At 34.2% G+C, this 15,743-nt stretch overlaps 1 protein-coding gene across 1 annotated transcript; it reads left to right on the top strand.

Annotated features, from left to right (window-relative positions):
- The first annotated feature begins 984 nt into the window (after nucleotides 1–984).
- LOC139866165 (uncharacterized) lies at nucleotides 985–14,771 on the top strand. Its single transcript, XM_071854313.1, has 28 exons — nucleotides 985–1,270; nucleotides 1,990–2,084; nucleotides 4,292–4,391; nucleotides 4,703–4,807; nucleotides 4,922–5,084; nucleotides 5,882–6,002; nucleotides 6,103–6,165; nucleotides 6,268–6,348; nucleotides 6,720–6,814; nucleotides 6,904–7,054; nucleotides 7,408–7,494; nucleotides 7,906–8,025; nucleotides 8,152–8,280; nucleotides 8,867–8,964; nucleotides 9,059–9,182; nucleotides 9,330–9,437; nucleotides 9,849–9,990; nucleotides 10,252–10,356; nucleotides 11,211–11,271; nucleotides 11,435–11,510; nucleotides 11,643–11,825; nucleotides 11,914–12,024; nucleotides 12,141–12,305; nucleotides 12,390–12,548; nucleotides 13,005–13,238; nucleotides 13,376–13,513; nucleotides 13,633–13,742; nucleotides 14,074–14,771. Exons 1-28 carry the CDS (start codon nucleotides 1,108–1,110, stop codon nucleotides 14,576–14,578), a joined length of 3,792 nt encoding a protein of 1,263 aa, XP_071710414.1. The 5' UTR covers nucleotides 985–1,107; the 3' UTR covers nucleotides 14,579–14,771.
- Nucleotides 14,772–15,743: the final 972 nt, after the last annotated feature.

Genomic DNA, 15,743 nt, shown 5'->3' with positions numbered 1-15,743 from the left:
CATAAGTCTCAACAATTTGGATTGCTTATCAAGTTGGTAATGTTTAATTTATGTAAATATCAATCTTATAAGTATAGAACGATCGAAAAAGTGCGGGTCGTTACAAATTATAGCTCGACGGTATTTATTGATGTCGAAAGACTTCACTTGCTCGAAGTTTATCGGGTGAAGTGCGGTGTGATTCAGGTGCAAATTCGGCGGTATCAAAAGGAGGTATAATTAGCGGGTCAAGTTGTTGCTGTGAGATGATGATGGTAATGATGGTGTTAGGTTAAAGACGGGTGCTGTTTAACGTCTCTTCGAGTGGGAGATTGTTGGGAGTGTGAATCGAGTTAAACAAGGAATCAAGAAAAGGAAAAACTACTCCATGGTTTCGAGATCGCGAGCCTGAAACTTGCGACTGGAGTTTCTGCTCGATGTGCTTCTCGCGATCGCGAGAATATACAAAAAGGGCGACTCACGATCGCGAGTTGGGGTTTGACGGACCAAAGTTTCCAAAACCGCATTTTCTTGTTCGTTAAGTTGTTTCCTTGTATTGTTTTGCCTATTTAAGCATCCTTTTGTAACCCACACATGTATCACGGAAATTTTCAATAAAAGAACTCTCTTTGGTGGCCGATGATTAATGTAATCATTCGTGATTACATATAATCTCGTTATATTTTCTTGTTTTTTATGATTCTTGCTAGTTTTCAATTTCTTCACATATTTTTCGTTTATTGTAAGTGGGTTTGATAACCTAGGGTTATCAAGTCTTGTTAAGGCTCACGTGCTTTATTTCTAACATCGTCTTTAGTTAAAACTAACATAAATAGTTACTGGGCTAATATAATGGACCCAAACCATCTTTTTTTTTATCCAACCAGCCCATCCAATTTTCAACCACATTGATCGAAATCTCAGATTGGGCCATCAACAGATTATTAGCTTACTACACTACACAACCACACTATCGTCTGTGAAAAAAGAAAGAGAAAAAAAAAAAAAAGCTACTGCCAGTCACGATCGATCGATCGACCTTGTGGTTCCAACTTGAACAAACGACTCAAATAAAACAAGATCTGCCGGAATCCGGTATCTGAGTTGACTCGTCCGAGTTCTCATCACATGGCGGATCCGGCGTACGTTGCCCTAAGAAAAATGCTACTCGATGAGATCACGCCCGTTGTTATGGTCCTCCCTACCCCTCTTGTCGAAGAACGGTGCCAAAAAAATCGACTGTCGTTTGTTCAAATGCTCACTCCGTTTTGCACATTCAATAACATTGACGGTAAACATTATCGTTATGTAATTAAGTATCTGTATAATTTAGTCACACGAGCGTCGATGATCAATTGTGATTTTTCGTTTAATTTAGGTTAAAATTAAAACTATCGTTATGTAATTTGAGTAGCTAATATGATGAGGTCACTTAATTAATCTTTTTATTTAAGTTGATTATTAGTTTTAGGTTATCCGGCGAGTTATTTGATTTCTTCATTTAGTTGTGATTGTAACAGGTAACAGATTAGTTATACACTTATACTAATGTGTGCTTAGTGCCTATATATTAAATATATTGTTTAAGTAGGTAATGTTAGCTTGCTCACATGAAAATTGATGTTACATTGTGCTGTATCCGTTCGTTCAGGATGAAAATTTATGAAATTCAAGTAGCTGGTACTATAATGTTACTTTAATCATCTTACGACTTGGCTTGAATGTTACTTTTATTGTTTTATTTTGAGAAATTTATGTGCTTATTTCATATTCCTTAGATTTGAGCTTCAAAAATGTTATTTTTATTCGATATGTTATAGTGTCCTTAGAATATATTTTCCATGTCCGAGTTTGATTTTCTCTGTCCTGGTTTAGTGAAATCTTTATGCTCAAAATCCTGATTCAAGCACTCATTGTGCGGAGAATTTTCAGGGGCTCGAGTTCTTCCTTCTTACTCAACTTACATTTTGACTCTTTTTGTCTTGAATATAGTTTTATGTTGTTTTACAGTTCCAGTTCGTACGGCAAGTGATCAACCTTACAGGCTTCAAAAGTTTAAATTACGATTGTTTTACGGATCAGATGTTCAACAACCAAACGTTGAGGTATAAGTTTGTCTGTTTGCATATCTAGAACCTTAATTACTTGCTACGTTGGTCTTCTATCGAGTAAATTGTTATTCAAGTTAGGTATGAAGATGTGTAAGCTGTTTAAGTTTAATTCTGGAACATAAATCGTCTAATAGTACTAATTAACGAGAAATATTAGGTCTATGAAACAAGTGCATTGATGCGATGCCCATTGCATAAGGAACATATAAGAGAAGTAAATGGAACTTGAGATTTCAGCCTTTGTTTGACTAGCATATGAAAGGTGTTAATACGAGGTCCTTCGATATTGAACAATGGAAACCAATGTATATCATATGATATGGTAAAACTATGACTGACGGTCTGATGTGATCATGTTGGCAGTCCAATTATGTCTTAAGCAAATGTTCAGTTACATTTATAGTACCCTTTTTACATACAAAACCAGTTACATAGTTTTTAATTATCTATAATACCAACAAGTATCATCTACTTCTTATTCCAACCCTTGTTACAATTTAACAAATACGCTACTAAGACGTTTGAAAGTCTCTTCTACTATTTAAATAAGTTTAAAAGATTTTGTATAATCTAGCATCCCAAACCTATTAGGTAAGCATGTGTAGCTTATTGTTCTATCAGATTTGATAGTGTTATATAATAGATAATGGTACTTGTCAGGTTCAGATTCCTTTAAAAATGGGTTATGACAACCTTTTTAAGAATTTGTAAACTCTACATGTATACGTCCTTACCTTGTCGCACCATATGAAATATACCAGGCTCATGGACCTTTGTTAGGTCTTAAAGTAACATCCCATAAATTTGTTATATATTATTAATTAATCAACAAAATTTTAATCAATCACAATTAAGTATCCAATGTTTAATATCAAACCATTCATGATTAAGTTAATCTTAGCAAAATTAATAACAATGTTAAGTATTCTAACATATCTTGTTATCTTTGTATGCTTCATAACCTCGTTATCATAGTAATCTTTAATCTTTGTTCTTGATAAGAATTCTGAAACTTTAGGTCTTATGTCTTTACTTGAGTTTAAATTTGGCACGCCTTGTCAGAGTTTTTAGTCCTTGATGGCTTCTGTCAGAGTATGAAGTCCTTTAGTCTCTAGACTCGACTTCCCATCACACTCAACTACCCGTCATACTCTACTTCAACACTTAACTAAGTTCTAAGACTTAAACTTTTTGATTCATCAGATTTATGATTTAGGTTCATTCATAGTTTTCACCAACAATCTTTTTGTGATAATTTAAGCTATGAGAGTGCTAATGGAACATGTTTTTCTTTCAAAATCAACAAATTTATATGAAACACAAAATGATGATTCTTTCAAAGGATATAGTTAGAACTCCATGCTTGATCTGAAACCCATGAAAATTTGATTCTACCATTTTCATGGCGTCTCTCTTTATTACTTTTTATCGTGTTTGTATTTATTTTTATACTATTTATCTATTTATTTCATTTTATTTTAATCATTTTACCTTAGTTATTTTTATTTGTTTTATTTTTATTTTTATTTTTTTCCCCTACTTTTTTGGGCCGGAGGTCCTTTTGGAAGCAATCTCTTTATCTGTCGAATAGAGAGAGGGAGGACTTTCTCTACTCTTGTGAGTGTTTCACTCGGGGTGGAGAAATGATCTCTCTTTATTCTATGATAGAGGTAAGATTGTCTACGTCCCACCTCCCCCATACCTCACACATGTGGGATTGGGTCTGTTGTTGTTGTTGTTTCAAAGGATATAGTTAGCAACTTGTGTTGCAGTGGCCATTATATATTTATTTAACATGGATTTGCATATGATTCGAATTATGCCCACTTAAAGCATCCTTCTCTTTTATTTGTGGTTATCTTAATGCTTTGAAACAGTGAGATATCTCGTACTTAAAGTCCACATGTTTCAAGATGAACATGGAAGCTTCTCTCTTAAGTTAATAAGTTGGTATGTATAGATACAACATGATTTCTTGCCCAGAAAAATATATGGAACAGAGCTTGAGTACCCCACTTCCTTAGTCACTCTCTTATTTTCACCTAATATACTGTTAATTGCCCAAGAATTGTTCGTGTTATGATATCTGGCTATGATTTTCATCACATAATTTTAGTTTTTTTAGTAAAACAGAACATAAAGTTGCTCTTTTTGTTGAACCTTTAAGTTGTTTGCTGAGAAATGTTTTTGTACTCAAGTAGGTGACAAAGAAGAGGCTACAACAGGTTATTAGTGATGCAGGAAACGATGAAGATTCTGATTTGTACTTAGATCCATCACCTATTGAAACTATGTACACCTGTAAGTTTTTTACTGTCCTAATTAGTCCTTGTCTAATCATACTTTACAGCTCATATTTTACAAATGTAAATTATCCTTTTTCAGATGTTGTAAACCTTTTTTTTGCAATGTTCACACTTCACACTTCACATAACAACAGAAACTTATCAATATAGTAATAGGCTACACACAAAACTGAATTTTTCTTTGATGCAAAAGGTGTTTGTTGCTATTGAAATATAAGGTGCTAAGTTATATTGGCACCTTGAATAACTTATCCAAAAATGTTACATTTATTGTATTAAGTATTAGTTATTTGCTTGTGTCTGCAGCTTCTGAACCTGAATTTGTACCAAAATGGTTTCAGTATTTTAATAAAGAGCTTGTACACAGTGTATCCTTCTCAGACCATGAAGCTTTTGACCATCCTGTTGCATGTAAGTTTTAAGATTGCATTTCACACATCGTGCTGTACCTTACAAGCAGGCAACAATTACAAATTATGTGGCTTGTGTAATAAATAAATGTAATATAATTTAATGGATGTGCAGGTCTTTTGGTTGTTTCATCGAATGATGAGGATCCAATCAACAAATTTGTGGATCTTTTTAACACGAACCAGTTCCCGTCACTTCTTAGCGATGGTGCAATGGATCCTAAAATCCCGAAATATTATATTTTGGTTCACGATAACCAAGATGGTTCCTCAGAAAGGTCTCTTCACTCCTTTAATTCCAATGATATTTTGAGGTTGAAATAAAAGTTTATTTATGTGATTTACGTGGTGCAAAACTGCAAATGTTCAGTACACTTGTATAAGAGATTTTTAAGAATTTAGTTAGAATATCACCATGGTTAAGATGATACTGAATGACCATTACAAATAATAGATTCCAAATTACTAATCATCAAATGCTTAATATAAATGATTATAATGGCAGTTTATATGACACGTTAAAATTTTAAAAGACTGGTTAATGGCTTAGTCATATGAGGATTCCGATTAAAATGATACTCACTTTTGCCTTCAAACCTCTATAGTATGGTTAGTTCAAGATGTTAAGGAGCATTGGTTTGTATCCTTTCACTACTGCAAATAAGATGGACCATTATTGAAGTTTTTAGACATAATTTGAGTTTAAAGTTAGAAGGATAGAAATGTTTTTTTCAGGTTATATATTAGCATTCTATTTTTTATTTTATTTTATATTATTATAGAGTTATAGAAAGTTGTGAGGTTTCTATTGTTAGTATACATAGAAGTCTATTTCGGCTTTAAAGTAGAGTGATTAGTAGAAACATGAAATAAGATACCCCCTCTCTGTTTTATCTTCTCATATATTTGAACTGGATTTTGCCTTTGAGTTGTCTCTCAAATTTGTATTTAACAGAACACATAAGGTCACTTTTCACTTTTCACTTTTCTCTTTCCAGTTTTCTTTTTATTCATCAATATATCTGTTAGATTGTAAGATTGATGTTTTATGTTTTATTTATTGCATGTGATTCAGAGCAACTAAAATATTGGCAGAAATGAGAAATACATTTGGGTCAAGCGACTGTCGTTTACTTTGTATTAACTCATCCCAAGATGGATTAGTTGATCATGAACCTAATCCATGGGATCATTATGTAAGTGCATTATCTAATCGTGTATTTTGTTTCCATTTTCTGATACATTAAGAGTTTCTATATCGATATACGATAATAAATGGGTTGTATTGTGTGATAGAGTTCTAGTGCATCACGTGGTCAGCATTCTGGCTGTTTACTTAACAATGAGGATATAGATGAGGTAATTATCTAGAAAGCTCGTCTCTGAACAGACACAAAATCTGTTTAAATGCTTACATATATTTGTCAATACGACATCTTAAGCCAAGTTAAATTGCAACAGTTGAAGGATTTTGTTCGTGATTTATCATCCAAATATATTATTCCGAACATGGAGCAAAGAATTCGTGTTCTAAATCAGCAGGTTATCTCACTTTCTAAAATTATGCAAAACTTTTAAAGAGTAAATAATCCCTCTACCCCAAAATTACTGTCCCCCTTTGACTTTTTATGTACAACTTTGACTTTATATATCTTTTTTTGTGTTATATAATATTTGATGCAAGTTATGCCAATGAAAACACATTTTAAAATAATGTTTATCAAATATAATATAGCACTAATAGAAATATTTAGGGTCAAAAATTAAAAATAGAAAGACTTTGAAAAGACAAACGGGATAGTTATTTTGGGACGGAGGGAGTGGGTAGGAATAGCCTGACTTAATGAAGATAAATCACTATACGTAACCCTAAATTTGTTTGTTCTATTAATCCTGTTCCCATATTGATATAGGTATCTGCAACAAGAAAAGGTTTTAGGAACCAAATAAAGAATTTATGGTGGAGAAAAGGAAAAGAGGATACTCCAGAGACACAAAGTGTTAACATGTATGTTTGGCATGCATGCCTTATATTAAACAATATCATATAATTTTGTCTTAGGCTACTAATTTAGTTTTTCTCATGATGTTATGAAGGTATACTTTCAACTCAATTGAATCTCAAATAAGGGTATTGGGTGATTATGCCTTCATGTTACGAGATTATGAACTAGCTTTATCAAGCTATCGTCTGTTATCCACTGATTACAAGCTCGATAAAGCATGGAAACGATATGCTGGTGTACAGGTACGTATAGCTCTTTTATAAGTTTGGCTAATTGAGCTGAAAAGCAGCTGCAAAACGAAAAAAGTGTTTATTTAAAGATTTATTAATATGAAACTGACTAAAAGGACTATAGCTTATTTGTTGGGTATAGTGATATTCAGATGCTTTGGATTTGTTAATTTTCTACCTGTCATTAAGTGATAATAATTCACACTAGAAGTGTATGATATTAAATCCATGATTTCAATTGTTGTACAACCTCGAGGCTGAAGATATGTATATTGAGTTTTTAGAATTTATTCTGAAAAATGTAATAATTGGTTTTTGTATCATTGCTCTCATTTATCTATGTTTTTTTCCCCCTCTGATTGCAGGAAATGATGGGATTAACATACTTCATGTTGAACCAATCCAAAAAAGATGCAGAGTACTGTATGGAAAATGCCTTCAGCACATATTTAGTATGTCTAATACTTCATCATCTATATTTATTATTTAATTATTTAATGGTAGTATGTTCATTATTTGTAACCACAAGTCTATTCGCTTCATGGCCTTTATTGATCATAGTTAATAGTTAACTAGTTACGTGTCCTTTATGCATTCATATGAGGGACTAAGTTAATCCTTAAATGATCTGCACCAATTATCTGGTGTAGTGAATACAGGCTAATTTTGTTTTTCTTTTCTGTATATACTATATACTATATTTGCGAAGATGGAGCTACATGCCATTAGCAATACATTTATTTATTTGATTACCATTTGTTTATGTTTATTTGTATATAATAAATAATAAATATATAAATATATTATATATTATATTATATCTATTATGTATTTAATAACCTCTTTTTGTACAATTGACTCAGAGAATTGGGACATCAGGCAAGGGAAATGCGACACGTTGTGGTCTTTGGTGGGTTGAAATGTTGAAGACAAGTGGTCAGTATAAAGATGCAGCTGGTGTTTACTCTCGTATCTCTGGTGAGGTAATAATCAATTCTCTTGTGTGAATGAATACGATACACATAGGCTTTATTATGTCGTTAGTTAAAACTTAGAAACTGTATTTTCTTTCTTTTTTTTTTCTTTTTTTTTTAATTTTTTTTGGGCAGGAACCTCTTCATTCAGCTGTGATGCTTGAGCAAGCATCTTACTGCTACCTTCTAGCCAAGCCACCCATGCTACGAAAGTATGGGTTTCATCTTATTCTCTCTGGTGATCTGTACAATAAATGCAATCAGGTATTGTTTAGGTGAAATAGCCTTTTAATAACTTAAACAAGTACTGTGTTTAACATGAAAAACTTCATTTACGCAGTAAACAATCGAGGAAAAAGTAGACCTAACTAAGTTTAGTTATATGCTAAACTGGAGTCAGTTGCAATATGTTAAGACCCTAGGAATAATGTTTTCTATAACTACTCTTTTGATTTGATGACTCGAAAGCAAAAATGCAATTTATATTTTGTTGACATTTACCTTAAAAGCACTTAAGCGCATATACATATATACTTATTTGTTTAAAGTATATACATATATTACCCCCTTATGGGATTTGATTGTGAAAACTTGATGGTTTTGAGAATCAACAATGATCACTTCCATTTTTTTGTTAATCATAAAGCTTTTCAAATTACTGTAACTTTTCTAAACGTTAATGTAACTATGGATCTTCATTGCAATACATGATTACGATATTAAATATATTCATTTCAAAGTTATTAGAGTTTGTTTTCATTCAAAGGGGACACATATTGAGGAAGCAATTAAGTATTATATGTATGGATGTTTTGGTTTCTCCTGACTAGCTTTGCGTTTTATATCTCAGATAAAACATGCAATTCGTGCATACAGTAACGCCCTTTCTGTATTCAAAGGAACAACTTGGAATCATATTCGCGATCATGTCCATTTTCAAATTGGAAAGTAAGTTTTTACCGGGTCTGCCAAAATGTATTATTAGTTTTTTATAGTCAAATACGATAGGCCTAAATGTTTTCTAATAGCTTCTTCCGAATAGGTGGTATGCTTTTCTTGGAAGGTTTGATGTCGCCATGAAACATATGTTGGAAATCGTGTCTTGTAGCCATCAATCGAAGCCTATGCAAGAGTTATTTATGAAGGAGTTTTTCCAGATTTTGCAGGTTATCATTTTTAATTTTCGATTTATTCTTACATACCAATTTCCATGGTGTTTGGTGAAATCAATTATAATACTCAACTTAATATTACCATTAATCAATTTGACCGTAGCTTAATATTTTGTTGTTCGTCTGTTATGGTTAATGCAGAAAACGGGTAAAACATACAATATTTCGCGGCTTCAGTTGCCAGTTGTCAATATCTCCTCACTCAATATTGTCTTTGAAGATCATCGAACTTATGGATCACTCTCTGCTGTATGTTGACTAATTTATTTCATTCAATCTTATCATTGATTTATGATAGTTTACTTGTTAATATTTCAGATTGCTCTAATACCTTATAAACATGGTATATGTGCTTTTATAACAACCATTACATCTTTTAAAATTCCTAAAAATAAGTACTTGAAGAAGGAACTTTTCTACACCACTTAAAAAGCTGAGCTAAATGAATTTTACTCAACTTTATGACGAGGCAATTAATAGTATGAATGATTACCATTTGGTTTATAATACAATAGATGTGCAATAAATATATACAAAATTTTGGTTCTTTGCTTATTTATTAGTCATTATTGATTATTGATTTAAACTGATCATTTTGGTGATATGGTTTAGCGAATAGTTTTGAGCTAAAGTGTTTATCCATGCTGTTTGTCATGCCAGGCCAGTGTTAAAGAAAGTGTTTGGCAGTCTTTAGAAGAGGAAATGGTTCCGTCGCTATCTAATGCAAAGACTACATGGTTGGATTTACAGTCAAAGCTTTTACCAACTAAGCTTAAGCAATCGAACGTCTGTGTTGCAGGAGGTATGAAGGTGATGGGGCTTAATTATAGTAAAATATGGCTAAAATTATTTTAAATAAGCCATTGACAATCTTTATTCTAAGTTATAAGTGTGCATTCATCAGGTGAATTGGAGTATTCACTTTCTGTTTTAACGTCTCAACAAACTTGCAGTGTTTTTCTATAATTTAGCGGCGTTTTTATAACAGTAGTTTTAATTTTAGAGGCTTTCTCTTATCTGTTAAGCATGTGTCTACCAACTGTTAAGATCCTTTTACTTGCAGAAGCACTTAAGGTGGAAATTGCATTCAGAAACCCTCTCCAACTCTCGTTTCCCATTTCTAATGTTAATCTGATGTGCGAGTATTCAGCAAATGAGACACTGCCTGGTATGTTCTTAAATGCTATATACGTCTACAGTACCTGGCAAACGGGTCGAGATGGGTCGGGTTGGGTCAAAGATCAAATGAGTTTGGGTCGAAACGGGTCATGGATCGAAATGGGTCGAACGGGTTGGGTCGAGACCCGGGTCGGTTGGATCGGGCTAGTAAAATTGTTCTTATTTGTATTTTTTGATGTATCTCTACCGAACACGCGTCCCGAAAAAGACGTGTCGAAAACGAACCTCGAAAAAGGCGCGTTGAAAATGCGGGTCGAAAACGCGCGTAAAAAAAGCGCAACATGCGACGAAAACGCGTCGAAAAAGCGCCTCGAAACCGGATGCCGAAAACGCGCATTGAAACCGCGGGCTGAAACCGGGCAACGAAAACGCGCCTCGAAAACACGCCTCGAAAACGCGCCTTGAAACCGGGCCTCGAAACCGGTTGCCGAAAATGCGCGCCGAAAACGCGGCCGATAGCGGGCGTCGAAAGCGCGCGTCGAAAAACGCGCCTCGAAATCGCATGTCGAAATCGAATCTTTTGAAGTAACCCATTTGGGTCTTCAAGTAATTTTCTATTATGTGATTTTGGACCCATTTGGGTCTTGAAGTAATTTTTGATGTTATGTAATTGGACCCATTCGGGTGATAATATGGATTTATCCATGGATGAAACTTTTCATCCATGTTCATATCTGTATTCATATCCATCACGAAGCGGGTGGATCGGATAGATATCCACCGGATCGGGTGGCCATTGCCATCCCTAGTTAGTTGTTACTTTACCCAATCCATGTGACTCTCTCATTTTGCCACCAGTATAACACACTGTTTGAAATGTTTGATGAATTTTTCACTTGTCAGGTACTAACAGCTCGTCTTCTGTAAATCCCAGTGCTGAAGATGGGAAAATAGCAACTGAAAGGTATACGTATCTGTTGCACACTTCTTCATGAAACAGTTGACGCCATATTTTCTGCTTTGTACCTCAATTTCTAATATTATTTTTGTTGCTTCAAGCTTTTAACCCCCCACCTATTATGTGCTAAATTATTGCTGAATAGGATTTTTTTTTATTATTATTGCAGGGAGTCCAGTTCAGACATGTCTCTGTTTACAGTGTCTGAGGTTGATATAGTGTTGGCTGGTGGTGAGACTACAGTGGTGAGTCTATACTCTTACATAACTTTTTATATATTGTGCGTTTAACTATGTAAAAAACCTCTACTTATGCTATCTTATTTTTTCTATTTGGTTGGTTTGTACTTAGTTATCTGTTTTTTCATTTGATTTCAGGCTCAGCTCAGTGTTATTCCTAAAAAAGAAGGCCGTTTAAGAATTACTGGTGTGAGTTGGAAACTGTCTGATTCAATGGCTGGCTTTTACACGTTTGAGCCAGAGTTAATAAAGAAACGAATTTCTAAACAGAAAAGGAAAGCTAAGCTAACAACTAATAAACTCGAGTTTTTGGTTATCCAGGTTCACCCTGTTTGTTTTTATTTTTTTAATGGCATTTTTTTCTTTGTTTCAACTTAAATTTTTATTGATTATTCCATTTATTTTTCAGAGCTTACCCAGAGTTGAGGGTATTATAAAAAACCTGCCCAGTACAGTTTATGCTGGAAATTTACAACGTCTTTCACTGGAACTGTGCAACTCATCAGAGATTCCTGTGAAGGTATGCTATTATAATTTGTCTTTGCTTTAACATACTCATATAGTCATATCTGTAACCACACGATTATGCTGTTCAACTTATCATGAACTTCAATGTTTTTTCATATATGTTGGCAGAATTTAAAGATGAAGATCAGTCATCCTAGATTCCTAAACATAGGATCCCCCGAAGTATTAGATCTTAAATTTCCTGATTGCCTGGAGAAACAAAATTCCTCTGCACATAAACATGCAGATCTTGACAACACTAAACAGTCAGAAACCGTATTCTATTTCCCTGAGGTCAGTAAAGGTCAATTGAAATTACTAAAATTATTGAAATCATATTTTTTGGTAACTAATTCTCGATTTTCCGTCTATTTCCAGAGTACCGTAATTCATAAGGGAAGTCCTTTCTTTTTGCCTCTATGGTTTCGAGCAGCTACTCCTGGAAACATGTCCTTGTATCTCACAGTATATTATGAGATTGAAGACAAATCGATTGCAATGAGATATCGCACTTTACGCACTCATCATATGTTAGAAGTATCTTTTCTATAACAAAAAGTCGCCCTTACACATACAATTACCGTTAATGATGCAAAGAGGTTGGGTAAAACGGGTAATTTAGGTGGACTGGGTAACGTTGACCCGAAACTTTCAGTCTAAAAGTTTTTAATTTTGTATAAGCAACTAGAGTGTCTAATATGTTTACAATAGTTATATGGTTTTATGTACTAATAAATAATAAATATACACTTACGGATATTTTGACCTGTTTTCTTATAGGCTAATTCATATATTTTACCTGTTGAACAGTTGTAGTTATAATTTAACCCAAATCGCTTCATTTTATTTATTCACCTGGCATAAACTGTCACCTTGAAGGTCAAAGTGACAAACAGGATTTGGTTCTTGATACTCAGCAGGCATCAATTATTATACTTACAACTCGTTACGATTCAAATTTTTCAGTCATCTACTAAATCTCATATCTGACAGGTGCTTCCATCTTTAGATGTGTCATTCCACATCAGCCCTTGTCCTACAAGGATGCAACAGTATATCGTGCGTATGGATATCATCAATAGGACTAGTTTAAGAAGTTCGAAGCTTCATCAATTATCATGCGTTGGGAATGAATGGCAAATCTCTTTGATTGAATCCATAAAAGATATTTTACCTTCAGGAAACTTGGTAGCTGGTCAAGCTCTTTCATGTTTTCTTAAACTCAAGGTATATTTATTACCTTTCCTTCCATATAATATGTGTATCTATTTTTTTTTCTTCTTTTTTTTTTTTTTTTTGGGGAAAACCCAGAAATATGTATACATAATCTGATTGCTCATGATTACTTGTATTAATGGCTACAGAATGTGAAGACGACCGAAGAGACCTCTACTGATGTTTGGTTGGGTAATGACAACAATGAATCAATTTATGATACAAAACGTGCACCTCTTGTCAATTTCCATCATTATGAACAGCTTCATCAAAAACCGTCATCTCAGGTTGAATGTTTTTCCCACAACATCCGACTTTTTATGAATAACCATATGGTTTATGTTCTGGTGATCATCAACTTATTTTATTACCATCAAACTTCTGATAATTTATAACAATGTTTCAGGAACATCAAAGTACTGTTGACTTCATATTGATTTCCCAGATGGAGGAAATTGACTCTTCTAACCTTTCTACCACCCCGCAAATCTTTTCCCACCACGTCTGTCACTGCAGGTAAGCTAGAAATGGAAATATGGGCGGGTTGGGTCGGATGGGTATTGGAAACTGTACATCTTTAGTTGAAAATGAGTATTTCCTCGGTATGGGTCAAAATTGGTAAAGATGACCTGAAACTCTTAGTGTCTAACATATGTATACGACTTTTGATTTTTGACCCGTTTCCTCTTAGACTGATTTTTCTGATCTGTCCTTTTTTTTAAGATAAACATAAAGGATATCATCACAATTATTGATACAGAATTTACCATATTTTGTGTTCCATCTATGTTCAGATCTATTCAAATTGTTAACTTTTTTTTTTTGTTATATAAATCCTGTTATACAGCGTTTCAACAAAGAGACCAATATGGTGGTTACTGGACGGCCCACGTATCATCCACTACAACTTCGCTAATTCCTTTTGTGAAACAAAACTTAAAATGACAATTCGCAACACTTCATCTTTTACCGCTTCTGTTCGTATCAACACATTCGATTCCCCTCCTGGCAGTACACCATCAGGGAACAAAGTTGGTTGGCATGATATGTCTACTCCACATATTGATACTAGAGTTCCCGAACCCGACGTAGCCGGAACCAGTTCAGGAAAACATGTCTCACTAGAATCGGTACCTCCTTTTATATGGTCCGGGTCAAGCACCACACTGGTCAAACTTGAACCCAATTCCACAACTGAGTTATCTCTACTTGTCTCAACTTTTGCTCCTGGTACTTATGATCTGTCCAACTACACATTAAATTGGAATCTTGTAGACTGTAGTGATACCCGAGAAAAGGAAGGGACGTGTCATGGGCATCCGTTTTACTTGACCATTTTGCGAGAAGAATGAGGAAGTTTTATGGAACGTTTTGGGTTTGGGTTTGTTTTTGGGGTTGGAATGTTTTTTGTACTAATTAAAGTTGTATAATTTGTTGTTATAGATGTGTTTATAGAACAAGATAGAAAAGATTGGTTGTTAATGTAGGGGATTATGAGATTTTTTATGTTCACTAGTCAATAAGAACAATTAAAGGGCTCTTCTACTCTTGCAGCTTGATGTTTGAATAATTTTGTTTGCTAAATCCTTCCATACATAAATGTTTACTGTATTGAATTCTTCTCATTCTTCATTGAATCTGCAATCTGAAACATCTTTTGATTTGTGCTTGTCAGTTACGCTTATCTTCTTTGTACTGTTTTCAAAAAACCGTTTACACATCGTGACACTACATTACTACAAGTCTACAACACCAACGTATTTTTATCAATCCCATGTTAAACGTGTTACCACCGGATATGGATGTATTCTTATAAGCTTCTCTATCTTTTTAGACCTGTTAGCATGGTTGCAAAAATCGGGAGAATTCGGCGAGAACTCGGAATTTCATTCCTGGCGAGAACTCGTTTTGAAATCGGTCAAATCTCCAAAAAAGCGGTCAAATTTCGGAAAAATCGGTCAAATCTCGGAAAAATCGGTCAAATCTCAGAAAAATCGGTCAAATCTCGGTAAAATCGGTCAAATCTCGGTAAAATCGGTCAAATCTCGGTAAAATTGGTCAAATCTCGGAAAAAACTCGATAAAATCTCAAAAGTCAACGAAAGTCAACCGCCGATAACTCCCCGAGTTCTCCCCGAGTTCTCCGAGTTCTCGTTTTGAAGACCCTGCCGAGAACTCCCCGAGAACCGATTTTTGCAACCTTGCCTGTTAGTAACTTTCAAAGAAGATGTTGACAACTATTATGCTTTTCACTGTTATCAAATTTAATGATGATAAAGTCACATAAATGGGGACGAGTGTGGTAGTGTACTAAATACCGTACCCATAAATTCAGTATGGTTTCGGTACCAATAAGGTAAAAAGTAGTATGATACTTGTTTGGTACCTAAATAAATAACAAAAGATATAGATGTGTTACAGCAGTTGGTGGCCTGCATCCTTTAGGGGAAGTCAGGAGTTCGACCCCCGTTGGTTACATATTAAAAACACAATTTCATCCCTGCCATGAAGTATCCAC

This window comes from Rutidosis leptorrhynchoides, chromosome 1 (assembly GCF_046630445.1).
Source record: "Rutidosis leptorrhynchoides isolate AG116_Rl617_1_P2 chromosome 1, CSIRO_AGI_Rlap_v1, whole genome shotgun sequence".
In the NCBI taxonomy this organism is placed as follows: domain Eukaryota; kingdom Viridiplantae; phylum Streptophyta; class Magnoliopsida; order Asterales; family Asteraceae; genus Rutidosis; species Rutidosis leptorrhynchoides.
Note: the sequence above shows the minus strand (reverse complement) of the source record. Positions and strands in the feature narration are given on the sequence as shown.